The sequence below is a fragment of the Lepidochelys olivacea genome, assembly GCF_965140295.1.
Source record: "Lepidochelys olivacea isolate rLepOli2 genome assembly, chromosome: 8".
Classification (NCBI taxonomy): Eukaryota; Metazoa; Chordata; order Testudines; family Cheloniidae; genus Lepidochelys; species Lepidochelys olivacea.
Window position 1 is genome coordinate 46452212 of NC_140418.1, and position 27975 is coordinate 46480186.

Genomic DNA, 27975 nt, shown 5'->3' on the forward strand with positions numbered 1-27975 from the left:
AGAACAGCCCAGTGGTTAGGTTGCTAGTCTAGGACTTAGGAGACCTGGGTTCAAGTTTTTTTTTTTAATATGGGCTTCCTGTGTGACCTTGTGCGACTCCCTTTGTCACTCTGTGTGTCAGTTCCCTCTCTGTAGAGCGGGGAGAACAGAACACAATACCTCCCAGGGTATTGTGAGGATGAATACAAAGATTATGAAGTGCTCAGATTCTACACTGATGGCCACTGTATAAATACAGCTTGCCGGCAGGCACTTGAAAGATAAAGGTGAAAGAGGCTGCAAAGGTCACATGTAACTACACAGAAGTGGCCTGATTGCCAGTGGGATCTGTGGACCTCAGCGTTCCTGAAAATGTGGGGTTCTGATTCTCTCTTTTTCATCCTGGGGATTTACATTTGAGCCTTCTCACTTGCCTTTGTTGAGACAGTTTCATGAATAATTTGTACTCACAGAGTCAGGGAAAGGGAATTCCTTTGCTCTTTCAAGTTTTGCACTTGATAACTGGAGAGAAACTGCAACTTACGGTGAAAGTGCCAAGAGAGAATGGTCTCAGATGATATTCTGTGGTTTACTAGTGACCAAGTTTAATAAGTTTAATCAGCTGTGTGTGTAAACAACTGAAGCATGAAGACATCAAGAGAAGACAGCCGTGGCTTGGGAAAGGGTTGATTGGAAAAGGCAGAGTTCAGAAGATGATAGAAATTGTGCTGATGTGTTGAGATTGGAATAAGCTGCACTCCTGCATCTGAATCTGCCTGGAGTTTGGATCTGAATCAGACCTTGATGGCTAACTCCTCTCTATAACAGGCCAAACCTAACCCCTGACATTTGGGCAAATGACATTTGGATCCAAACATAGTGACTCATCTTATCTTTGACCTAATGGTATGGTCAGCAAATGGAGAGTTTCTGATAACATAATGCTCCTTACTGGTGCTTCATTGACTGCATCTGCAGCAATTTGTGCAGGATGGAGTTGTCTGAGTAGCTGAGCACTTTTCCTGCAGCAAGTGCAGTTCATTGCAGCTCTCATTAAACCCAGCTATTAATTTTCTGCTAGGACTACACTCCATAGCACAGTGTTTCTCACCCGGTAGGCCACCAGCAAGCCTTTGTGGGGTTCCCCGATGCTGTTCCTGCAGCACAATGCCTTGCCTTAGGCTGAGAGAGTTGAATGCCTATGTACACAGGTACGAGGAAGTGAAAGAAAGTGCAAAGCACAGGAAGTGGAGGGCCCCTGGTTGCAATAGCCTAGCTTTTTTATTAGCCCTGTAGTCCCAAAGCCTTTTCCCAGCATTCTGCTGGATTTTTTAATTTGTTCATTAAAAAACGCCCCCGTACCCAATAAACCATTATTTAAATAACATATCCTAAAGCCTACTCATACCCCGAAGGAGCTGTATTGGTTGGCAAGGATAGCCCCTCCTGTTTACCATAGCGACACCCTCTGCTCCAAGGTACCAGGGACAGCACTGAAGCTGTTACCACTCTCTACCATTGGAGGTTCCCCAATGCTGGAGGAATCAGCCCCTGACCCTTTAAGCCAGGTTTAAGGCTGCTTTGTGCTGCTGCTTGAGCATGGCCAAGGATGGGGCCATGTATCTTTAAAGTAAGGATTCACATAGTGCCATACTGACCCAGTGCTGGACTAACCCAGAGGGTCTGCTCCATCCCAGAGACCTAAGTGAAGGCCAGGCAATAAAACTGTTAAGCCACAGCAAATGATGGTTAAAGGTTTAAAGGTTAAGTAACATGGCAAGAATATTGCCATTATTACAAAAAAGCCCCAAACACTGGAAACCCAGGAAATTCAGAGTTAATATTTAATAAAACTGTACATTAACATGTTCTCAACTGTTTGGGTTTCTGTTAAGGCACCCAATAAAGCAATAGCAAAAGACCTTGTGGGGGCAAAAAAAAAAAATGGAAAACGTGTAATTTTTGCTTACGTAGCAAATAAATATCTAATCCAGCACTTTCCAAATGCTCAGTAAGAGACAAAGTCTCATACCCTATTGTAAGCTTCCCAGGTGTCAAACAAATTGGTTAATTCAATCAACAGTTGGAGGGAGATAAGAAGTAGAATGATTTCTTTGACACTTGCTAAGCAAATTCCCCAATCTGAGACATCATGAGAAAATTCAGGAGGACGTTTAGTACTTTTCTGTCCAGAAAGTTAGAAGGCAATTAAAAAAATTGAGCATATCAAGTTGCAGTGGGGGAGGTTTAGATTGGATATTAGGAAAAACTTTTCACCACCCTCTTAGTGAAAACACTGGAATGCGTTACCTAGGGAGGTGGTAGAATCTCCTTCCTTAGAGGTTTTTAAGGTCAGGCTTGACAAAGCCCTGGCTGGGATGATTTAACTGGGAATTGGTCCTGCTTCGAGCAGGGGGTTGGACTAGATGACCTTCAGGGGTCCCTTCCAACCCTGATATTCTATGATTCTATGAAACCTACCTACAACTTTAATTACTTCTTGTTCCATAGGAACTATGGGCACTTTGAACAATTTTATTGAGTCCCATTTTCAAACTGAATGTAGGTATTTAGGAGCCTAAATCTGATTGAAAGTCAATGGAACTTGGGCTCCTACGTGTCCAAGTCACTTTTGAAAATGGGACTTATTTTACTCCATAATTTGTATACAACTTTAGCTACACATATGTATTATAAACTATATCAGTAAGTGTCATTTTAAGAACATAAGTGCCCTGCGGAAGAGCTCCATGAAGCTCAAAAGCTTGTCCCTTCCACCTACAAAAGTTGCTGCAATAAAAGATATTGCCTTACCCACCTTGTCTCTCTTATGAGACAGAAGCAGTAACAAATAGAAGAAAAAAAAAGCTACTTACATTTATCCAAAGTCGTAGCAAAAAGTACACGTCTGGATGTGTGCCTTCAGCACATGGTGGAATTAATACAGAAATGTTGCTCTGTATGTGTGCAACGAGTAGTTGTCAAACAAAGCATAATATTTCCCCACCACACCTTTCTTTCACACTTGCCAATCACAGTCCTCCCTGGGGTTCTGGACACAGCCAAGTTTGCGGATTGATTGTTGAAAGCATGAAAAATGCAGTCAGGAATAAGGACTCTAAGTAAAGAAACTCACCTTTCTGGTTCTGTGGTGTCTTTTTCGTTTTGCATTTGACTGGGTTTTGAGTTAACTTTGTCTGGTTATAGATTACATTAGAGAGTAAAGTCCATATGGTTACAGCTCATTCACTCCTCAGCTCCTCTGACCTTTACACCCTTCCTCCCTCCCCCTGTGTAGCATTGAAATTCAAATGCATTCCTATTCGCTCTCAAGAAAAAAGGAAAAATGCACTAATTCTAAATGGCTAACCATAGTGTCATAAATATAAAGGGAAGGGTAACCACCTTTCTGTATACAGTGCTATAAAATCCCTCCTGGCCAGAGGCAACATCTTGTTACCTGTAAAGGGTTAAGAAGCTCAGCTAACCTGGCTGGCACCTGACCCAAAGGACTAATAAAGGAACAAGATACTTTCAAAGCTTGGTGGGGGCTGGGGGAGGCTTTTGTTTGTGCTCTTTGTTTACATGTTTGTTCTCTCTTGGGACTGAGAGAGGCCAGACAGAAATTCATCTTCTCCAACCCATCCTAATCCAAGTCTCTAATATTGCAACCAGTATAGGTAAGCCAGGCAAGGCGGATTAGTTTATCTTTTGTTTTATGTGGATTTTCCCTGTGTTAAGAGGGAGGTTTATTCCTGTTTTCTGTAACTTTAAGGTTTTGCCCAGAGGGGGATCCTCTGTGTTTTGAATCTGAATACCCTGTAAAGTATTTTCCATCCTGATTTTACAGAGGTGATTCTTTTACCTTTTCTTTAATTCAAATTCTTCTTTTAAGAACCTGATTGATTTTTCATTGCTCTTAAGATCCAAGGGTTTGGGTCTGTATTCACCTGTACCAATTGGTGAGGATTCTTATCAAGCCTTCCCCAGGAAAGGGGGTGTAGGGTTTGGGGGGATATTTTGGGGAAAGACATCTCCAAGTGGTCTCTTTCCCTGTTCTTTGTTTAAAACGCTTGGTGGTGGCAGTATACTGTTCAAGGACAAGGCAAAGTTTGTACCTTGGGGAAGTTTTTAACCTAAGCTGGTAAGAATAAGCTTAGGGGGTCTTTTATGCGGGTCCCCACATCTGTACCCTAGAGTTCAGAGTGGGGAAGGAACCCTGACACATAGTAACCAAGATGACTGAGCCATGCAGGCAGATCAGGCGGTTGCTTGGGTCTGCAAAACATTTAAGGCCAGATTGTGGCTGGGGGGAGGGAAAAGGTGAAGTCACAATGTACATGCCCTCACTCCTTTGCAGCTGGGGTGAGAGCAGGCCCATGACCCCCCTCCATCTATACTGGCCAGCAAACCTGCATCAGCATGGGGGTGAGAGGAAGGAAAATTTATAGACTCCACCTCTATGAAAAAAAGACCATGGTCTAGAGGAATTCTGGCTGGGTCATTCCCACTTGGTGTGGCTCCTCTCCACAAATACACTCCACTTGACAGCTGAAACGTAGCTATCCAGCCACACCCTTGAAGTTTTAATCACATAAATGTTTGTGGCTTTGTATTGTCCACACTAGAACTTACAACTGTGGGAACTAAGACATGTTAAAGCACCACTAAGACAAGGTAGGTGTGAGCTAATATCTTTTATTGCACCAGCTTCTGGTGATGGTAGAGACTAGCTTTCAAGTTACACAGAGAAGAATTCCATGTTGCTTGAAAGCTTGTCTCTTTCACCAATAGAAGCTGGTGCAATAAAAGATATTACCTCCCCTGCTTTGTCTCTCATATCCTGGGATCAATATAGCTATGACACTGCAAAAAGCATGACAACACAATGACAATCTTGTCTAAATTATGAAGGGTTGTCTACGGCAGCCAAAACAAAACAAAGAAGCCATAAGTTTCAAGGGCTAATGCTACAGCCTGTAGTAATCTAAGGTACTTAAATGGTTTCCATTGCTGTTGCATCTGAGCACTTCACAGTCTTTCATGTATTTTCCTCGCCAAACTCCTGTGAGGCCAGGATATGTTATTATCTCCATTGTACAGATGGGGAACTGAGGCAGAGAGTGGCTTCCCAAGGTCACACAGGAAGTCTGAGGAGGACCTGGGCCTTGAATCCAGCAGGCAGAGGAGGGAATTGAGCCTGGGTCTCCCAAATACCACCCTAGCCCTCTAGTCACAGGACCATCCGTTCTCCCACAAAGCATGCACACAGAAGAACTGGCAACCAACTCAATAAATTCAAAGCAAACCCTCTGGAAGAGCTGACATGTTTATTACTTTAAAGAGATTGTTAATAAAGGAACAGAACTGAGCCAACTGCACAAGATCTTCAGGACCTAAGACTTCCTGAAAGAGCAGCGCAGCCACAGACAGGAGCAATCATTGCCATATGGATGAGTCTGCTGGTAACTAGCCCAGCCTCAAAAGCAAATAACCAAAGATTTTTCCCTGGGAGGTGCTGAACACCCTTGATGCTGATAGGAAAAAAACCCAGAAAGCGACCCTATAATCATGTAAAGCTACGCTGCTGTCTTTTTTCTATGCTTATCTGTCCTTTCTACTTTGTTTATGGATAGAAAGAATGCGAACTGTGTGTAACCTGCACTCCCTGCTTTTGGGGAGAGAATTCCTTATACAGATAAGCCTCCATGCTCTTACCTACCCCAGAACTTCAAACAGACTGGGTTAACCGGTTCGAACTGGAAGAGATATCACAATGTATGTTGAACCAAGCTATAAAAGCTCATCCCTGTTCTTTGTTCGGGGCTTCACCATTTTCCTCTGAAAAGGAATTGGTGAGCCCTTCAGCTGTCGTATTCGCTAGCAATAAAGTGCCTCACTTTATCTAAGAGCCAAGACTCTGTGTTTTGTTTGGCTAATACAGAAGTCCAGGGAAGGCTACCCTCCTAACCCTAGACGGGAGGGGAACCCTTTTTCCCTAACAATGCCAACTAACTCCAGAGAGATTTGAGGGATCTCAGCGCCTTGCAGGTGAGGGGCCTTGCGATTTTAACAACTGATTATTAAAACCCAGGGACTTTAAATTTCCCATTCCTTTATCTGAGAAATGTCAATGTAAGGGGAGAAGAGACAATTATGGTCTCCTAGCCTGACCTCCTGTGTAGCACAGGACAAAGAATCCCACCTACTGATTCCTGAATCATGCCCACAGCTTCCGGCTGAGCTAAAGCGTCTCTTTCCCAGATGCCCATTCCTAACAGATTTTAGCTAGCCCTAATAAATCACTTTTAAAAGAAATGAGTGTCCACACAGGGGCCTGCACCAGTTTACCATCACACGTTTAGTTAAATCTGTGCAATGGTCTCAGGTAGACAGGTCTTGGTATATAGTTTAGTTAGAGGAGAAATGTTTTAGTGACATTGCTTAAAGTTTGATTAACTTTAGAAACCCTTCTGTTTTTCCAGGACCTTTGTCTGTTTTGCTTTCCTGCTTCCCCATATAGAGACATTGTCTAGCCAGAAAAGATTTATCCATGCAGGCTTGTACATCACACCAGGACTACTTGAAACCAAGAAAAATTGCAGCGAAGAGAGCAAAAAGGCCGATTAGTTTAAGCAAATTGAAACAGAAGTTTAGAGGCTCCTCTACAACTCATGTTCTTGTGGCCTTCACTATCCGGTCCCATTGGGTCAGGATGGCATTTTTGGCTCCATCCCACTTCCCTGGTCCAGTCAGGCGGTACTGGTACACTATGCATGGACCAAAGAAAATGTTCATGGCCAGGATTGGATTTTTGAAGAGCAGAGCCAGCACATTGGGTTTTGTGCTGATCAAGGAGGCAAGTTCATCAATATACACGAGGCAATCAGTTTTCAGGATATTGTCATAGGACAAACTGAACCTTATCGAATCAGAAAAGAAGGGGAAGGGATGTCATTCTGATCAATAGGTAAAACAGAGGAGATGCTATTGAAATTCAGTCCCATTTTTTTTTCATTTGCAGTTTGATCTGCTTGATCATCAGTGGGTTTCTTTGAATAGATATTCCAAACTTCCTGTATAATTACATAGCTCCTAGCTAAAAGATGGACTTCCAACACACTCGATGTAGGCTAATTGAATCCACATCTAGATTTTGGACACCCCAATAAAGAGATAGGGAGCAGCCACCAAATTTGGAACTGCATTCTGATAACCTCCCAAAGTTCAGGGGTTTCTAAATCTGGCTCAAAGTCTTTTGCATTAGGTGACAAGGCTTACCAGCGAATTTTGTTTTTCTTCACCTCGTTGATCTCTTCCACCATGGTGCTCACTGGAGGCAGCTGACACAAGCCTAGAAACCAGAAAAGGGATTGTCGTCATGAAGTGGTGGACCTGTTCAACTTCAGTTGGGATTTTAAACCAATTTAGTTACACCGGTGAAAAGGCTGGTGTGGACGCTCTTATTTCAATTTAGCTTACTTCAGTTATGAGCAGATTTAAACAATGCTGAAATAAACCACAGAAATAAGAGCATCCACACAGGTGTTTGTGCCCATTTAGCTAAACTGGTGCCAGAGTCATTTGGAGCTTGTTCTCAGATTGGAAACCCTGGCTCCTGTTCCCCGAAGGAGAGAGAACTCATGGCTTGTCAGCTGGACAAGTGGCCTAATTGTTCTAATGAACCATCTCAAATCACATCCTCTCTTACACCTTGTCTAGTCTAGGATTTAAAGAGGTGCTCTCTAACCTTCTGGGAGAAAACTGAAGCCAGAGAAATTCCAATTAGATATAAGGCAATATTTTAACACTGAGGGTGAGTAATCATTGGAACAAACAAAAGAGAAATAGTGGTTTCTCTGTTTCTTGATGTCTTCACATCTGAAAGAGATGCTTTAGCCAAACACAAGTTATTGAGCTCAATATGGGGGCGGAGGTGAAATTTAAGGCCTGTGCTATACAGGAGGTTGGACTGGCTCATCTAACATCTCTTCTGCCCTTAAACTCTTTGAATCTGTGAAGATGTTTGAGAAGTCTACTGTTCAAATCTACACTGATTTGTCTACAAGAGCTAAACTGGCTGAAGCTTAGGTTCCCCCTAGACCAGTGGCTCTCAACTTTTCCAGACTATTGTCCCTTTTTCAGGAGGCTGATTTGTCTTGCATACCCCCAAATTTCACCTCACTTAAAAACTGCTTGCTGACAAAATCAAACATAAAAAACACAAAAGTGTCACAGCATCCTATAACTGAAAAATTGCTCACTTTCTCATTTTGACCATAGTTATAAAATAAATCAGCTGGAATATAAATATTGTACTTACATTTCAGTGTGTTTTTCACTTGTGAGCCTTGTCTAATGTCGAGCCCCAAGCAGCAGGGCTGACGCCCAAGCCCCAGGTGGTGGGACTGATGCATATAACTCAGCTTCATGGAGCCCCTTGTGGCATGGGGCCCCGGGCAATTGCCCTGCTTGCCACCTCCTAATGCTGGCCCTGCACTTGTGACCCCCCCTCAAACCCATCCTATAGCCCCCCTAAAGGTTGCAACCCCCAGGTTAAGAAACACTGATTTAGATTAGTTGAGTACCCCCTGGAGAATCTCTGCGTACCCCTAGTTGAGAACCATTGCCACAGACTACCGGTATCACCAGGGCTTTGTCTGCACCAGACTTCTGAAACATCTTAGTTGGAATGTGTTAGCTAGTGCCTTCTAACAACCTCCTCTATTCTAGTCTAGACACTGCTTTGGAGGCTCTTTCTCTGATGACTGGGATTTGAATCCTCGTCTGTAGGAACCAGGGACCAGAACATTATTTCAATCACACAGTGTGATTTTGGAGTAACCCTGTTAAAGTCCACAACATTTACTCTGAAATTACACTGATATAACTGAGATCAGGATCTGCCCCAAAGGAGCAACACTGGCGTGAAACCAGTGGATGTGAGATCAAAATCAGGCCCCAGGTTGTCCTGAGTGTAACACTGTTCTCTCCGGTGATGAGAAACTGCCTCCCTCCACGAGAAAAGGATGAACCAGCCTGTTGGATTCTGCCTGGTCTTAGTGCAGCAGTGGAGAATCCCGGTTATTACCGGCTCTGCCTGGTAACACAAAAGCTCTTCCATTTTTCCTGCCCCTAAAGGGATACAGCTGCCTATCAGTGGGTCAGGAATGTACCTTTAAGGCCCAGGACTGTGGTGGGCCTCAAGGGGACACAATGCCTCCTGAAACTCTTGAGTGAGTCTGGCCACTGCACCATCCACAAGGAGCTGACGTGAGCGCTCATGTCATGGCTTCCCAATTGTTACAAACAGAGGGCCCTCTTCTCTCACCACTGAATACAAATAAACTTCCCTTTTCTTCAAGGGGAGTTACCTGTATCTTAGAGGATAAAACAGGGCTCTGCAATTCTATTCAGACAGATCCAGCTCACTATTTCCAAGATGATTCTTGGGGTATTTTGCTTGTTCATGTATTAAGGATGCCACTGGGTTGTAAAATGTTCTATAAGATGGTAAAGTGTGGAGCAACCCAATTTAGATACCAGTCTATGAGCACTACCTTTCCTAGTCCTGGATGAATCCCTTTGAGGTCTGCATCGCCATGGGGCGACATACCCACTTGCTCACCACCTGTGTCTGAAACACTGCCTTTTTCTTTGAGGAAGTGCTCACGTCGTACTAACCTTCCTGCTCCACCTACCCTTAAAGACTCGTGTGACCCAGTGAGCTTGAATTTCTACAACTGGCATGACTGTGCCAAGTGGCTTGATGAGGCCAACTATGGCCAGGGTTGGCTTCTCCAGATTGGGGGGGGGGGGGGAAGATATATGTGTACAGGGATGCCTGCTTCTTTTCAACTTTGACAAGAGATTCCTCAAGGAAAGGGAAGGAGAACTTGTATCCTGTGGCAAAGACGATGACATCAACAGGCTCCTCTGTGGGGCTATTCTGAAACACGACTGAGTTTTCCTTGATCTCCTTCAGACTGTTTTACTGAGACTTTTCCAGTGATGATACAGCCTGGAAGGTCATCATTCAGCACAGGCTCCCGTATCACATCTCTGCATTGAAACAGAAACAGTTAGAATGCTGGGGGCAACCAGGGCAACCCCATGTGCTTCAGCAGCGAGCTGGAGAATGACCTCCAACCTGGAAGACTCAGAAATGTGAAAGCAGGGTTCTGTTTACCACCCAACTCCGAACGAGACTCCAGGGTCTTGAAGTCTTTAAAGTCACCCCTCCTGTAACCTGCTATATTCACGCAAACATCACTGTCAGCTCTCCTGGGTTCTGGTCCGTTCGCCCACAGTACTTTTACAGAGTCACTTTTCAGAGCAGAAATGCACTTCAAAAACTGTCTGACTCTTTATGAGTCTCTACATAATGAAAGCTTAGTGGGCAGGACTAGCTCCTGGCCACAGGAGTGGCAGAAGGTCCCTAAAAGTGGGGGGCCACTGGTGCCCGAACCATGGCTCTGGCTCCCGTACGCTGCCCCTTCCCCCGAGGCCCTGCTCCCATGTGCTGCCCCCTGCCCCAACCCTCAGGCCCCGCTCCTACGCGCCACCCCTACCTGCCCTGAGGCCCTGCTCCTGTGCACTGCCCTTTCCTCCTGAGGCCCCACTCCCATGCTACCTCTTCCCCCAAGACCTCACCGCGCTGCTCACTCCTCTCCGCCCTTCCCCCCACATCACTCTCCCTTATAGCTGGTAATAAGTGGGAGGGCCATGGCTCCTGCCCACCCCATTCCAGCACCCCTGCCTGGGGCTGTACAATGCTAGTGTTCCACACCTCTACACAGAGCAGGCCAGGAGACCCACTTCTTCAGCTGTCCTATGAAAACCTAGCTGATCACATCTCGAACCCTGCCTTCTGGTGTAGATTTATACATTCCTATGTTACATCTAGGGTTGCCAGGTATCTGGTTTTCAACAAGAACCCCAGTTGAAAAGGGACCCTGATGACTTCAGCCATTAGAAGTCTGGTTGGCGGGGCTGGCAGGCTCCCTACCTGGTGCCGTGCAGCTCCCAGAAGTGGCGAGATGTTCCTCGGCTCCTAGGCGAGGGGCAGCTGGGTGGCTCCATGCACTGTCCCCGCCCTTCCCCAAGCACAGGCTCTGCAGCTCTCATTGGCTGGGAAACGTGGCCAATGGGAGCTGTGGGGGTGGCGCCTCTGGGCGGAGGCAGCGCGCACTGCACAGAGCTGCCTGGCCCCTCCACCAAGCAGCCAAGGGACATGTCTCCACTTCCAGGGACCCCCCAACCTGAGGTCAGCACCACCCAGAGCCTGCTCCCATTCTCACACCCGCACTCTCTGCCCCAGCCCAGAGTCTCCTCCCTGAGCCTGCCCCATCCCCTCTCCTGCACCCCAACCCCCTGCCCCAGCTCAGAGCCCCTTCCTGCACCTGGGCCCAGGGAGGGAATTCCGGATCACATTTATGAAATGAGTTAGGAAGACCATGTCCCATGGGTAACCATTGTCAAACACTCAACTGATCACCCACGCACCTCGGCCAGTGCTGATCATCACCTAGAAGACAGAGCAGCAAAGCTTTGGAGGGTGAATTGCTTTCCTTGCATTTACGAAACTAATCCCAGACAAGGATTGTCCCCTGACTTTACCCAGCTAACCAATGAGCAAAGACTTTGAGGTCTCTCAGAATTGTGTGAGGGAGGTGTAGGGGTAGGACAAAGCCATATTGGACTCCTCAGTCCAAGTGCCGCTACCTTGGAAGCCACAATGCCATAAAGACACTGTTGGATTATGTTAAAGGACTAGAGACTGTTGGGTCTGGTAGCACTTTTCATTGCCTCATGGGTCTCTGAAAAAGCAATATTCCAATTCTGTGCAAATAACCTCTAGAACAGTGGTCGCCAAATGTTGAGGGTCACTTCCCCCCCCTTACCCCATTTCCCCCCCCCTCGGGGCCAGGAGCAAGCCCGTGGCTCGGGGACGCAGACGGGGTAAGGGTGTTGAGGCTAGGGCCACAGCTGGGGGTGGGTCTGGGGTCGGGAGCAGGGCTGGAGCAGAGGCCAGGGGCTGAAGCTGGGGGCGGGGGTGGGAGTGGAGCTGCAGTTGGGCTGCGGTGGGAGCAGGGCCAGAAGCCTGGGACACAGCTGTGGGTGGGACCAGAGCAGAGCTGGGGGCAGGGATGGGATGGATAGTGCTCCCCCTCCGCCCCCCGTGGGGGCCGGCCCAGGCCCTGCTCTGCCCCCACCCGAAGGTTCCTCTGCACCCCCACAGTTTGAGGTTCTCAGTTCCTTTCTCCTGACAGTTTGCTCGGTGTGATTTCTAAATGGCTTCATTGCTGCCTGTCACTGCATATAACAAAAATTAACATCACTCTCCCTGCGGACTTGAAAGGAACTGGAAGAACTGTACCTTTTTAGCCACATGACTGGCCTCAACGGTGATATCCACTCCAGAATTCCCCATGCCAATCACAAGGACTCTCTTCCCCTCAGACACATCTGGATGCTTGTAATGGCGGCTGTGAAAGTACTTGCCTTGAAACGTCTCTGTCCCTGTGAGGAAGAGGGGAAGGGTCTCACTGACACGAGGGATGATCAATGGCACTTTAGGGTATCTGGCAAATATCACTTAAATAACTGTCAATTATAATTTGGGGCCATATTCTGGAGTCTGTTGGCGTTAATGGGAGGTGTGTTTTGGTGGTGAGGACAGAAAAAAAAAACAGATGACTTCAGGATTTGGCTTGTTGCTATTATATTTTTCAGGGGATAAATAGTCCTAATAACCTTAATCTTTGCCCTTTCTTGGAGACTTGCTCCTGGAGAGGGGAGGGGGCCTAAGTCCTAAGGCCCTTCCAGAGAAATGGAGCGACTTCTTTAGGGATATGGTAGATTCTCCCATACTTGGAACCTTCCTATGCACACTGGATGCCTTTCTAAAAGGGAGGCTCTAGCTCCAGTTCAAGTGATGGGCTGGATGCAGACAGTGTCTGGGAGAGGTTCCATGGCCTGTATTATGCAGGAGGTCTTGGAATCAATGAAAAGTGATTGCCCTGCAGACATGGTGATCAGCAGAGCCAGGGAGGAGAAAGCAGATAGAACTGTCCCTGTCTCGCTTCTCCTCCCACAGAAACCAGAACTAGGAGAATCGCCAAGGGTCATGGTGGAGTCTCCGTCACTGGCAGTTTTTAAATCAAGATTGGATGTTTCCTTAGGAATTATGTTGGGGAATTATGCCAGTGCTATACAGGAGGTCAGGCTAGATTATCACAATGGACCCTTCTGGTCAGGGAATCTATGACTGGAGCAGGGGAGAGAAGGAACTACCACCTCCTTATCCCTCAGCCCCCAACAGCAAGTAAAGGAAACAGGATTGGGCCCCAAATGTTTTAAAGTGATTTCTATGGCTTTGAGTGGGTGTGTGTAACTAACAACGCTGGAGTTACTATACCGTTAAAAAAGTGCTACAGTAGAGACCCGACAGCACTACATTATTCTGGATAATCACACTGGACCTACTGTAGCTCATGAAAGCTTATGCTCAAATACATTTGATAGTCTCTAAGGTGCCACAAGTACTCCTTTTCTTTTTGCGGATACAGACTAACACGGCTGCTACTCTGAAACTAGACCTACTGTCGATCTACGTTTGTAAGGGCAACTGGTTCAGAAATAAACAAGACATTCTAATCCATGGTCAGCAATGGATTTGGTGACAGGACCCTAGTCCCACTGCAACCCGCTTAGGAATGTACCACTGGAAACTTTGTTGTCCATTCCTCCCCCTCCAAAGTGAGCTCTGTGGTTAGAAAATCTGAGATAATGCAACTGCAGCCAGTGTTTAAAAACTGATGGTAGCACAGAGCAACACCCAGTTCCTCCTGGTGGTCCAGAGAGACGGCTGTGTTTAACACACCAATTGGGAGAATGCAGGTTATTTAAAAAAAAAAACCAAAAACCAGCAAAACCTGCTGTGAATCTTTCGTCCTCATTCTTGAGAAGCACTTGACAAAGTTAAATGGTGGAGAAAGATTAGGGAAAGGCCTACAACTTCTGTTTGGTGATTATGTGCCAAATTCAAATGCGGCTGTAATCAGGTGCAATTCCACAGAAGCTTTGTCTGCTTTCACCACAGATTAATTTGGCCCCGCGCTATTTTTGTTGCCCTAACCCACACCAATAACGCTTTCTAACTTGTTAGTGCAGCCAGCTTCTCTGAACAGCCTTCTTAAGAGAAATAATCTTGTCCCTTGGAAGCATGCCTATCAATTAGCCAGACCTGAAAAAGGGATAGCTGGAAAACAAAAGCTTTTCCCTAATTATGCATGTCAATATGATGGCAGTTGCCAGATCCAGGAAATTAGAACATGGAAACAAAAATGTTTCCATCTGTGGATTTGTTAGTCTTCTTGCCAAACACACGCAAATACTTAATAGTAAACACTAGACATCCTGTACCAGGAAAAGACTCCAGCAGTAGAGATGGATCAGAGAGATAGCCAATGCAAACCATAACAGCATCAAAGACAGCTGACTCCTGCTTCCCATGAAACTCCGTGACAATAGCCCACTGGCCAGTGGCAGAGAAATCTGGGCATTTCCTTACACTGATGACTGTGGTCTGAATCATTGAACCAAACAAATATCGTCCATCAGCATGAGATATGAGTGTAACAAATATAAGTAAACAGTCTACGAAAATGTGTGCTTAGGAAAATTTTCTGGACCATTTTCCAGATAGGGAGGGGGACAGCCCTGACTTTGGCCTGGAGGAAGATTTATTTAAATCATGAGTAGAGCTGGTCAAAGTTTGCCACTTCTGCAAAACCAGAGTTGTCCACGAGAAAGTTTCCATTTTGCAGAAAAAAAATTGAATTTCTGACGGGAAAATGTTTATGACAGCCTCCTGGCTGCTCGCCTGGAATGCTCTTATCAATTTAACCTTCTGCCAATGAAAGAGACAAGCTTTCCTTGAAGGCTGCAGAGGCCTCCCTGCCTCTCCCCCACCCCACAGCTCTGGGAGCCAGAGATGGAGTCTGAGTGGCTGGGTTCTCTGCCTCTCTGACATCCCCAGGGAAGCTGCAAAGGTTTCAGTTCCGAGGTGGATGTTTTTTCTTGAAAACTCTTCCCACAACATAAAAAACCTGCATTTCTGACATTTTGTCCCAGTTTGGGACTTTCCCCCCCTCCCGAAAATCACCACATTTTTTGTGAGGACCTTCCATTTTGCAGCCAGCTCTGATTGTAAGTTTCTTGGGGCAGGGACTGTCTTTGTGTTGTATATTTGCACAGTGCCTATCACAGCAGGGCCCTGGATCACATTTTCAAGGGTATTTAGGCACCTGAGGATTCAGACTGGCACCTCGTGGGGTTTTCAGAAGTGCCTAACTCCTGTTGATTTCAGTGGGAGTTAGGTACCATGATGCTTTAGAAAAATCCCATTAGATGCCTTTTTGCATCTTTAGGCACCTAAATACCTTTAGAAATCTGGCCCCTGGTCTGGATGGGGGCTCATAAGCACCACAATACAAGTTATACATAATAAATAGCCTGACTCAGAGAGGTGTCTGATTCCTGTGATCCTTGTCTGACCCCATCCAAGCTCAGCACTTTCGGCGCCAAAGGCATGAGCCTAGACTGCTTACCTGAAGAAGTTCCTCCGTCAGCTGGCAGTTCTGGTAGATTGTTATCTTCTCATGTGGACCAGCCGCTACATTTTATAACTCATCTTGAACTGGCTGTGCTTCAGAAGGCCAAACTGCTTGGCACACATCCTGAGATACTCCAGGACTTGGGAGTTGGACAGAAAGACTGGAAAATCCTCAGGATACAGGAAGTCTGTGAAGGCCGACATCTCCTTGCAGGTGTTACTGACCATGGATTTATAAAGGCTGGGCCTCCCATCTTCAACATGTTCCTATCGGCACAGTGTCACAGGGAAGGGTGAATGCATTCTATGCATGCAGCCCGGGAGAGCATACGCCTACCAACCCCTTTTTGTTCACAGCGTTTGGTTTCCACTCAAGGCGGGACACAGACGAGATTAGGAATTAGAATTTGGCCCAGGCTGTTGCACTCACAACAGAATTAAACTGATCACCGCTGATCTCTGCACAAATGTCACGGAGGGGGAACAGCAGGGCCCCTTTCCTCTGCCGTGTGCAGCCGCAAAGAGGGCAGGAGGAATGTCCACACTGGCATTCCCTAAGGATCCAGTGTGGAGGGAAGCACTAGACACTCCAGAGGGAGCACTGCCTCTGGAGCACTGCTAGAGGAGTCATCTGAGGCCAGGGCCCTCTTCCCCTCCACATCAGCTAGCACTCTGATAGGAGGCCATTCTACAGCCTTTTATGATAGCTGTGTCCATGGCAGCACTCTGCCTGCGTCACCACTCCGTGGGCGGAATGCCTCCTCCAGAATGCATGTCCCCGCCGTCCTACTGCCGCTGTGGCTGCAGCATCTACCACCCGAGCCTTGATGTTGGGAAGGAACGTTCCATCGTGGCACATTGGCAGCAACCTTTAGGGCCGTTTCCCCTTTCTCTGGGGCACCGAGGGTATGTCTACACTGCAATTGAAAACCCATGGCTGGCCCGTGCCAGCTGATTTGGACTTGGGGGGGGCTCTGGCTAAGGGGGTGTGTAGATCTTTGGGCTCAAGATCGGGCTCTGGGGCCCCATGAGAGGGGAGGGTTCCAGAGCGTGGGCTCCAGCCTGAGCCTGTCTACACTGCAATCAAACAGCCCCTTAGCTTGAGCCCCGTGAGCCAGAGTCAGATGACACTGGCCAGCCACCAGTGTGTGACTGCAGCATAGACACATCCTGAGGGAGCATTTGAGCATGTTCCACATAATCAAGTCCCTGAGACTATGTGAGGGACGGACATCTGTGACTCCTGTCCTTCCCACCTTCCCTTTCTTGTCCCCATGGGCTTTCAAGGAGGCGGCTTCACCAGACAGAGAGGAGTCTGCCAGGATCTGAAGTGTTTTCTGCACTCCCTGCGAATTAAAGCACTGATTTTCCCCTTCTCACACAGGGACAGCGTGAAAGACAATGGACTCAAATACTGGGGAATTTGTTGCTGATGTTTTCACTTAGGCTTGCACAGCTGAATTCTTATGCATTGCGTGGCACTTTGTCACATGAGCTGCTCAGGCCAATTACTAGGCCGCTCTGAAGATATTTTGCCAACTCCAGTCATTTTTTAGGAAGAACTTCCAGGACGGGGTGTGGATTAGAAGAACAGACATGGGACAAGGGAGTCAGGGCTCTTAAAATTCTGTTCCTCAGCTGCCAACTAATTTACTGGTATGACCTTGGGCACATTTTGACTTCTCTGTGCCTCAGTTTCTCCACCCATCAGGTGGGGTTAATAATATAGTGGATGCCAATCATTAGCAAGCTTAATAAAGGCAACTTGTGGTTATTAGCAACATTTTCCCTGAGAACTGATCCCATCCCCTTGACCTTAATGTTAACGGCTTTCAGATATTAGCAACTGGCTTGTTGCTTATTGACTATTCTTTTGGAAGAGACATTCCCCTTGTAATGAATTTGCTGGCTTTGAGTCTGCAGCCCAGACAGCTGGTGGGAGAAACTGTGCAGCCCTGTGGACCCCCACGGCCTCCTACTGTCCATGGAAAACCCTGGCTGCAGGCAGATTTGTGGGCTGCAGCCAGGGAAGGAAGCACTGGGACATGCTGAGCCCAGGTCCCTGATGCCAGGGCAGGGTGCAGGGCAAAGAGAGAAGGAGGAAGTACTGTGCAGCCCCACCCTTGCAGAAAGCCCCAGCTTCTGCTGTCACAGCTTGCATGGGACTTTGGCCATTATTCAAAGGTTGCCAATAAACTGCTTTTTGCTGGTAAATGAGTAGTTGCTAATGACCGACATCAGCTGTGGCGTCTAACTCGCAGGGGCTTCTGAGGATTAATTAGTTACCAGTACAGCAGTTTGAAGATGCTAAGTATCATTGTACAATAGGGATAGACTGGGATGCAGGGACTTAGGACCTACTTAATGTAATACCTCTCTCCCCCCCCCCCCCCCGACAGTGCTGGGAATATGTCTGTGTAAGTTTCAGAATTCCATTTGATTCTATGAACTCCATTTTCTACTCTAACCCTCAGTGTGGAATAAAACTTTTGTTGTGGTACAATACAGATCTGAAAGAGGGAATGCAAAAGCCCCAGGGTGAGAAGAGAAGCAGGAAGAAGTGTTAGACCCTGCTTTTAAAAGAGACACGTTCCCTAACAAGAAAGCAAGAGCCCATTGCTAGAAGCAGAAAACTGAGCAGGAGGAGGGGCAGGCTGGAGGGCTCTATGCCCTGAAGGACACTGATCTCGCCACTCCCTTTGGGGTTTGGTCGCCAAGGCAGGGTCTTACATTCAGGTGTTCCTTGTTTTCCCATAGATCTGTATCTCATATGTGTTCGAAAAGTATGTCTACACTGGGGCAGGGAACGTAATCCCCATACCCATGCTAGCTTAGATTGAGCTAGCACATCAATTACAGCAGTCTAGCCATGGTGGCAGAAGTGAGGACAGGGGCTAGCCACCCCAAGTATGAAACCATCCATGACCCTAGGTACGTACTTAGGTGACTAGCTCTGCTCATGGCTCATGCCACCATCTCTCCATTGCTATTTTTAGTATGCCAGCTCTCCCAGAGCGAGGGCAGGTATGTCTGCCCAAGCTGGAAATAACAGTTCCAGCTCCAGTGTAGAGATACCCTGAGAGTAAAGTGTACGTGCTTAAGGTGTTCCTTCGCAAGGGCTGAATTCCTCGCTTTATCTGTTACGTGTCCCCGAAGGATTAAACTCCAAGTGCCCATGTGTGTGGAGCTCTGGTGAGAGTGGGCATAAGCTACTTGAGGGGGGCCAGCACTGGTCTTGAGGCTGAGGGCAGCATGGAGGGTGCCAGCCAGAGAGTTTGCATCCTGGCACTGTGTCTGAACGCTGCTCAAACCTAGGGGCCTGGGGAGCATGCGGGATCCAAACGTTGCATCCAATACAGAGGCTTGTGACTGCCACACTCCAGTGTTCGAATGGGACACTGCCATTCTTTGAACAAACTAGTTCTGTTTAAGGCTGTTGAGCTAGATTGACTTCATTTCTTGGTTAATGAAAAGTGTCTTCTGGTTACTGGCCTGGGACGCACAGGTGTAGCTAGTGACATGTAAACAGCTTACTCCACAGGCAATGAACCGCCCCACTTACTGTGAATCTCCAGATACCTCCGATGTCGTCGCTTCTCTCAAAGCAGGTGGGCTCCAGCTCCTCATCCAGGCAGCACTTAATGGAGGTCAGTCCACTCACACCAGCTCCGATAATTGCAACTCTCTTCACCGTGGCTGCCCTTTACTGGGGGGAGATCATGCAGTCTTGCTGGTGGGTAGAATTCAGGGCATAGAGTTGGTATCACTTCAGTGAAAAGAATCAGCAATTTATATTATAAACAAAGAGGACAGTGTTATGGAGAAAGTAATTACCAGTTTGCCTCTCAGATTCAACAGGCACATCTGCCATTCCTGTTCATTATACAAAGGGGGTTGGATGATCTTAAGTAGCAGATGCTCATGTGTGGTTAAAGAGCAACAGAATTCAGTTAGTATTTGTGATACTGGGGACTGTGCCTTTATGGGCTGAGCTTCCCAGACAGAGAGCTTGAGCGGGGGCACTGTGAATCTCTTGTTGTTATGCACAGCCATTTGGGGCCAGACTAAAGGTTGCCAACCCTCCAGGATTGTCCGGGAGCCTCCAGGAACTAAACATTAATCTTTAAAGATTAAGTCACGTGATTAAATCTCCAGGAATATGTCCAACCGAAATTGGCAAGAGACACAGCCTCAAGTCCCTCTTGCAAGTACTAAGTGATCACTGAACATTGCAGTGATAGAGTTCTCCTCCAAAGACAGAGACATGGTCCTATTAAATCGAATATTGCAACAAGAATATGTGTTTTTCAACATAATTACCCTGCATAAAAATAGCTAACAAACATTTAAGGCCAGAAGTGATCACTATCATGATCTAGCCTGACCTCCTGCATAAACACAGAATTTATAATTTTATCCAATAATTCCTCTGCATTGTGCCCAATATCTTGTGGCTGATCCAGGACCTCTCTTTTAGAAGGACATGGAGGCTTCATTGAAAGAATTCAAGTGATAAAGCCTCCAGCACACAGTTTGGTAAGTTATTCCAATAGTTAATTACCCTCACTGTTAAAAATGTGCAACTTATTGCCAGTTTGAATGTTTCTAGCATCAGCTCCCAGCCACTGGAATGTCTTACGTCTTTCTCTGACAATGAGTTTTCTGTTAATAAGTTCAAGTTTTAGGAGAAAACGGATTTTTTTCCCGTTCACGTTTTCAATTTTTGGTGAAAACCCAATTTTTTCATGGAAAAATTTCAACAGCCATGAGGTTTGGGGGGGTTTTGCTTGTTTTCACTGACTTTTTTTAGGAAAAAAAGATCATTTCCTGACCAGCTCTGTTGCTTCGGTTCCTACCTCCTAGCACAGAAGTTGGAGCGTACACTACAGAAACACATCCTGTTTACCTGCTCTTGTTTATTAAATTAGCACTTTTTCTGCCCAGTAATTGCACCTTTTTGCATCCATTTGTATTTATTAAGGACTCTCTAAAGCCATCTGCTATGAAACGAATACACACGTGTCAAAACTGAACAAAGTTTGCATAAGGCACATCCTAGCTTCTATTGTCTCAAGTGCTTTTCGGCTTGCCTGTCATAGAAGTTCAGCTGTGCATGAAAATCTATATCTATATAATTCTATATCTAATCTATCTATATCTGCTTCCAGCTGGTCTATTAGTCAACGTAAAGTTGCAGAGGTGATTCTAAAGTAAACCAAATGCATTGCGGGAAAACCATCCCCAGTCATCTGTACTAGTTAAAGAGCTGTGCCTATTAACTGTGTCCCTATCATGTGGTCCCACTTTACCTTCTGTGTGCATAGATTGATTTAGTTCCCTTACCTCACATATGTGTCTTGTTTGTGGAAGCCACGTCCCTTCACAAGGGTGTCTGGGCAGCTAGGGAAAGCATCACTCTCAGTAATTCAACTTCCACAGCACTGGAAGAATATTGGACACACAACAATATGTGCGGGGAGTTCTCTTAATGTGGAACTGCCCCCTTTCCCTTGGCAGTTACATAACTGATCCTTGCTGGCATTGGCAGGAGCAAAGTTCTCAGATGTGGGAGGCTGTCTGATTGCTTTTCAAAACCAGCAAACAAGGGACCCATGCAATCTGAGCTGTGGGACTAGATGGAGACCCAGAGACAGCAAGGGCTTATTGCTGTTAGGTGGAAATAGGTAAATAGTTCCCTAATCACAGCAAGACATGAATTTGGCAGGAAGGGATGCTGACTTGCAAACTGGTTCCACAGCCTGCATTGCATTGAGGAGCTAAAGGGCTTTGGGCAAGCTCCGTGCTACTGATGACACTGGGCCCTGCAAAGGAGAAGCTGGGCTTTTGTTTCCAAAAGGAAGAGAGGTTCTGATTTTCTGTTTTGGCTGAGCCTGCTCAGGGTACGAAATGTGGGGCAGCAGTAGAAGGCTGAGGAGACTCACCTTGTGCCTCCCGGATTGCAGACCAGGCCCCTGGTTTACATTACAGCACCTTCAGGGCCGCTGTAACTTACACAGGGCTGCCTATGGCCCCAAGAGGCCATCTGGGCAGCTGACAGGAGCCTGGCTACAGCAGATCATGTCCCTGTGTGTTTGCTATGCCGTGGGGTGTAACAGGAGGCCCAGATCCCTTATGTTGACTGTGTGCCACTACTGGAGTGGATGAAGTGGTTGGATTTTCCATCACAATACAGCCCCTAAGTCTCTAGCCCTTTTGCCTGTCTAAGGCACCCCCCAAATGAAACCCTATTGTCATGGTATCACAGTTCAGGGCAATTGCCCCTGTGTTTCCCCTCCCTGATCCCTTGAGGGCACCTACTCTAGCCCCCTGACTCCTCAGCCGTCACCTCTTGTGCAGAGACTTGCATCTCTCCCCATTCCGACAGGGGTCTTTCCCATGTTGTACAGTTCCCTGCCTACAGTGCAATATCCCCTGTAAGCCAGACTGCCTGACGAGGCCAGCATCTTCATGTTGCTTTCTCTCTGTGGGCTCTGAATGGCTGTAATCGCCAGCAGTCACAAGTTCCCACCCAACTCTAAGCAAGCACTTTTATCCTTAAGGTGAAAGCATGACAGAGAAAACATACAAAAACATTAAGAGTTACTATACATGTGCTATACACACATATATATGCAAAGGTTACCAGAAGTCACCCCTCAGTCTTATGGAGTCTCAGACAAAAGTCCTTCCAACACTTCCCAAGAAGGATTGGGTGCCCCCTTGGCCAGAAGGTCCTGTCTGTTTGCAGGATCTGCACTGGCGTCAGTTTAAACTCAGGCTATTATTGTAAAAGTCTTGTCTTTGCCAGTTAGTCTCTGGAGAATCCAGTTGAACCAGTTTAGGTGAGATTCTCTGCATGGTGACATCTCCTTGGAGGTGTTACAACCTGTGTGAATTTGCCTAATCACCTCCACCATTCTCAGTTCCTCTCCCCTATGGAATTATATGCAATCCCTGGCCCATGGTACATAAAGCTAATGCAGTAAGATCTCACAAAGACACTGCAGAAAATAGTCATCTCTGTTGCACGTGGTTCCCGAGGTAACTGCACTGGCCCTCCTTCTTGGCCTCTGAGGGCACCCCACTAAGGTGTCCAGCTGCTAGTCATCACCTTTCTCAGGTTCCTCCAGACTGGTGACTTATGCTGCAATTTACCGTGATCAAGTCAGAGTGTAGTTCAGCACCTGCTGTCCTGTTGTCGCAGGGGCAAGGACAGGGTTAACCAGCTCTCATGATGAAAGGTATTATTTAGTCAGGACAAAAGCACAATGGAGAGAACATATATTGGAAACAATAAACAGCTTCCATGCAAAGCTATCTGACCACGTGTCACTCATCTGCCACATGGACACCTTGGCAAGCTCCAAAGTCCTTGAAACCCTTGCTGCAGAATATGTCCCTGTAATGGGGTTCACTCACCACTTTAGCTCCTCCTGCTGGCTGTCTTAGGAATTAGCCCTGTGTTAGTGGTTCCTCACTGCCATCACTCCTGCGCTAGGACCCACGTCTCTCGAAGGACCGCAGCGTCCACTTCAGCGACACAGCCCTCTGGCCACGCCACACACTGTGCTCCCCGCTTCCGGGGGACCTGCAGTCCGCTATTCAGCCACTTCCCTTAGTGGCTACTGCAGCGAATTGTCTGACCACTTCTTCATGGCCCTAGCATCCTCTTTGTTCTTGCGTCAGGGTCTCAGCCTGAAAACACCAGCAGCCAGCCAGGAATTGTCTCTCACTCTCCTGATCCCGGCTAGCAGCACGGCTCTGTCCAGGGTGCTGGCAGTTCTCTGCCCTCCAGAGACACAGTCCTTCCTCCCTGGGCTCCCAGCAGAGAACTGCCTTCCTCTGCTCTGCAGCTCCCTGTTAAAATGGGCTTGCTTGGCCCTGATTGGCTGCATCCTGTGCAGCTTCGCTAGAGCTCTTCCCTTAGAGCCCAGAGTGGGGCAGGTGCTCCATCACAGTCTCTCTTGGTCACTGTAGCATATCAGGCCTTGGAGCGGGGAAGAGTGACCCCTCTTCTCTGCCAGGCTGGTCACTTTATCCCATCCTCAGTTCTTTGTTTGATGTCCTTCAGCCAGTTCCAATCACGATGTGTCGTTCTCTCTGTGCATGCGTGTCTGTGTGTGTGCACGCTACCTGGGTTTGTGGGATTCTTAAAAAGAGGTGCCAAAATTATGGGATATGGATGGCATTATGGGATGGAAAAAGTTGCATGGTGGGAACTTGGCCCCGCAGTCAGAGATCCCTGGGCTAGTCCCTTCTAGCCCCCAGCCCACTGAGAAAATTTCCCAAAAGACATTGCACCGATGGCAACGCATGGCATACAGTATACCTATTCGTGGTGCACCACACTTCATATCAATAGAGGCACTTCTCGGGACTACCTGCAGTGCTGATGCAAGCAGCCAAGTATGCACGTGCTTGAGCAACGTCCAAGCTTTGGTGACTATGTGTTGTGATAACTTGGGTTGACCACAGTTTGTAGACATGGCCCTAGGGAGGAAATCAATTCTTGCCCCTCACTGGGTAGTGACACCAGTGATAAGTCCAGACTAGTTACGCAGATAGTTCATTAAAATATTACAGACAATTCCCATGTTTGTCACAGATGTACAGATGTCTAATATGCATTGAATATTTTGGTAGTGAATTACTAGGGCCTAGTTCCTCATGTGTATTTAGGCACCTAACTCCCATTGAAATCAATGAGAACTAGGCATCTAACTCTCATTGAAGTTCTGGGCTTATGTCTCTCTCTCTCTGCCCCTTCCATCAGGAAGCAATCCCTCTATTCTCCTGTCCACAAGGAGGGTTTCAGTAATCACCTCTTTGCCTATTCCACGTTATCTCCTGCTAAAGGAACTTAAGACAATGAGAGATCAACACCCACTTCCCAAACTACAAGACATATTGTCGAAGAAACCTCCAAATCCTCAGATAGGAAACAGAACATAAAAACAGGATGTGTCTCTTATTTTATTGCAAGCCCTAAAGGATGTGCAATGCTTTATACATTCTTTGGTTATATAAATGTATGAACTAGGTCCTCTATAATGGATTCTTGCTGATTTTCTTTCTAAATGATTGCTGCACTCTTAAAATTATTGGACTTCTTTAACAGAAGGAGGAAAAAAGACCATTGAAAGACATAAGCAACTTTTGAAATATTAAATGAAATTGCTTGACAAGCAGGAAGGGGAGGAATTCCAGTTAATAGCAGACATTAATAGAGAAATACAATTCTTAAAATGCAAAGATATGAAAAGCATCGAAGAAATTTGTTACACGTCAACACTATCAACAAAAGCCACTGAGAAACCAGGAGCGTGGAAATCTGAGAGCACATTCAGCAAGTTGGCAATAGAAACAAGAGGATTGACCTCTTCCACCGGACCCCAAACAGGGTATATAAACCGAGGTCAGCATGGTGAGGGTCAGAGTGTGCTTAACCCACATGGACAGTCTCTTGCCACCTTCAGGGCCACAGGCTCAGAAGAATTTGCTGAACCACAAAAGCTGCAGAACCCAGAAATGCCACCAGACATGTGGACAGACTCTCCAAGAGCTTCTAGGCCTGAGAGGTGGCAAGACTCATTTCAGGGACTGTATTTCTCTCTGTTAATTCAAATCAGTATAGGAAAGTCCCCTTGTAGAATCAGCTGTCTTTCTAGCAAGAGACCAAGAAAACATATTACGGATTTTAATGGACTACTGCTATCTGCATCTTCTCCTTCGTAAGTCCAAGTACATTGGCACAAGAGAACTGGGAACAATAACTTTAAGCAATTGTTTTTGATGTTTTAAACTTGTTTCTTCCATACCAAACATTAGAACAAGCAGGGATCACATTCCTAAGAGCGCCTTAAGGTAAGTGCAGCCTCACGCCTTGCAGAAGTACTGGAAGTGTGATGATATAGATGCTAAAGGACTGATAATTGATGATTACAAGGAAATGTAATAAGAAATCTTGATGATTTGCATTGCTCTGGCTGGTCTTGGCGCTATTTATGTCAATTGGTTGCATGCCAGCATGTTATATTCAGTGTATAATTCTCAAAAGCACCAAAATGACTTATATGCTTAAGTCCCATTTTCACTGTAAGGCACAGTGTACAGCGTACACAAAAGGAAGTGCTAGGATCTCAAATTCATAACTGACGTTTTCACAACGGTTGAACTTTTTGGACTCCCCTCCCCTGCTGTGTTCCCTCAGATTGTCAGTTTGAGACCCTGGCTGGCTGGGGTTGTCATAGTATGGGGCAGGCAGTTAAGTTGAGCCCTGGTCCATCCAGACCCCTGAGTCTTTAAAGAGGTTGTGATAGGGTGCTCTACTCACCGCTGGACAGCACCACCTCCTGGCAGTTCTGGGGATTAGCTCCGTCAGGCCAACACCCCTTCCTGTGGTCACACTCCATCACTTTCTCCCTCTGCAGGCCTTCTCGTGCACCAGGAATTGCAACCTCCTTCTTTGTGACTTGGCCGTCCGGCCAGATCACTCTGTGGTTTCCCCTTCTGGGGTAGGGCAGTCTTTTGGGGCAAACTGTCCCAGGCAGTCCACTCTCCACTGCCTGGTCTGTGCCACTTCCCCAGTGGTAGGTAAGGGAACCCAGGCCCACCCTCTACTCTGGGTTCCAGCCCAGGGGCTTGCTGATCAGCAGCCTAGGTCTGCACTATCTTATGCCTTGCTGCTTTCCCCTGAGCCTTTCCTACTTTTCTGGCTCTCCCTCGCTCTGGGTTTGCCAGCCCTACAACTCCCTCCTCCCAGAGGGCAACTGTCAGGTACTTGTCTCTATAGCCTGAACACATCTCCCTTCTCCCAGGAAGTGACTGCAGACTCCTTCCCTGCAACCCCTCTCTGCTATCAGCTCCCTGGCTTTATACAGGCCCCTCTTGTTCCTGTCCACCTGAGCCTCATTTAACCAATCCCCGCTCCCTGGCTCCTCTTCCCTGCCCACCCCTGGCCACCATAACCCTTCCCAGTCTTGTGTGGGTGGACACCCCGGCACAGAGGTCTAAAACGTCTATTGCTTAAATATAAAATAGTTCAAAGTACTTGGAATATGGTGATTACAGAAAATAAGTTGCAACTGTTTTACTCTGTGTTAGGCCTGGTCTTGACCACTACGTACTGTACAGGAGTAGAAGAGTTTAAACCATGTTGCCCACTGTGGTGCTACTGAGTCGAGTTGTTGAGCCGTGTTAAACTGTGTTTGAGAGATTTTAGTTTGAACTCTTTCATCCAGGCCCCCTGAGCCTCTCTCTGCTCTGCACTACAGGTGTTTGTACTCTCAGAAGTAATACAGAATCCTGTGCCTTCAAAGAACAGGCTCTGAGTTTGAAGAGCATTACAATAGTTCCCTTCCCTGAGCCCCTGGAGGTGGGCTCCTGAAGGATGCTAGCATTTTAGCCATCACATGTCATCTAGACCTACTCTCAACAGGGTTAGACAAAGTGATAACATTGCTGGCAGCTGAGCTCCTCTAGCATTCCCACCATTGCTAGCTGTGGTAGCGACAGTGGGAGAAACTTGCCTATTTTAGCATAATCTGGGGAAGCAACTTTCCAATGCGTGATCTCTGCTGGATCTGCAGCGGTCAGCCAGAACTGAAGGGGCAACAGGACCATGGCTGCTGGCTGGAGAATTGGATGGTTCTGCACAGTAGCCACTGTGACAAAGTTCCTCCTGTGCCTTGGTGGGTCCTGCACCTATTCGCGGATTTGCTCGCCTCAGAGATTCATGGCAGCCCTCAGTTTGGCCACTTTTGCTAGTGGCTCAAACCTGCCGTTCACTCAGCTAACCTCATTGTTGGCCAGCGTGGGGAAAGGGAGAAGAACAATCCCCGCAGTCTCTGCTGACCCACCTAGTGGGTCAGGGGATAGGCCAGGGACCTTCCCCTCTTGTGGGACCCACAGTCCAGGTCACCTCCTCTTGTATCAAATAGGGAGATGAGGGGGGATGGGGGGAACCCGGGCCCGCCCTCTACTCCGGATTCCAGCCCAGGGCCCTGTGGATTGCAGCTGTCTACAGTGGCTCTTGTAACAGCTACGTGACAGCTACAACTCCTTGGGCTACTTCCCTATGGCTTCCTCCCAACTCCTTCTTTATCCTCACCACAGGACCTTCCTCCTGATGTCTGATAACACTTGTACGCCTCAGTCCTCCAGCAGTACACCTTCTCACACCTCTTGCTCCCAGCTCCTCGCACAAACCTCACTAACTGAAGTGAGGTCCTTTTTAAACCAGGTGCCCTGATTAACCTGCCTGTCCTAAATGATTCTGGTAACTTCTTAATTGGCTCCAGGTGTCCTAATTAGCCTGCCTTAATTGGTTCCAGCAACTTCCTGATCGTTCTGGAACTGCGCCTGTTACTGGGCCCTTG

General features: G+C 47.1%; 1 protein-coding gene and 2 long non-coding RNA genes across 8 annotated transcripts in view; 1 reads left to right on the forward strand and 2 right to left on the reverse strand.

Annotated features, from left to right (window-relative positions):
- Window positions 1-7712, reverse strand: part of LOC311525165 (dimethylaniline monooxygenase [N-oxide-forming] 4-like) — a 28678-nt gene extending 20966 nt beyond the window's left edge. For 2 of the 5 annotated variants that reach the window (XM_084637029.1, XM_084637030.1), the window contains exon 1: window positions 2856-3109. Coding sequence is in view for 2 of the 5 variants with exons in the window: in XM_084637027.1 (XP_084493153.1) it covers window positions 7261-7362 (102 nt within the window). In the remaining 3 variants the exon portion in view is untranslated. The other 3 variants (XM_084637027.1, XM_084637026.1, XM_084637028.1) reach the window with 3 other exon arrangements.
- LOC311525171 lies at window positions 3584-5888 on the forward strand. Its single transcript, XR_014712705.1, has 2 exons — window positions 3584-3659; window positions 5083-5888. It is a non-coding gene; the product is annotated as an uncharacterized lncRNA (long non-coding RNA).
- A 1946-nt stretch (window positions 7713-9658) lies between the features above and the next one.
- On the reverse strand, window positions 9659-23408 carry LOC311525170. 2 transcript variants are annotated; one of them, XR_014712703.1, is made up of 4 exons: window positions 23018-23408; window positions 19161-19328; window positions 12359-12501; window positions 9659-10041 (listed from the first exon to the last, which is right to left on the reverse strand). It is a non-coding gene; the product is annotated as an uncharacterized lncRNA (long non-coding RNA). The 2 variants fall into 2 exon arrangements; XR_014712704.1 differs by lacking the exon at window positions 23018-23408 and adding an exon at window positions 20942-21066.
- Window positions 23409-27975: the final 4567 nt, after the last annotated feature.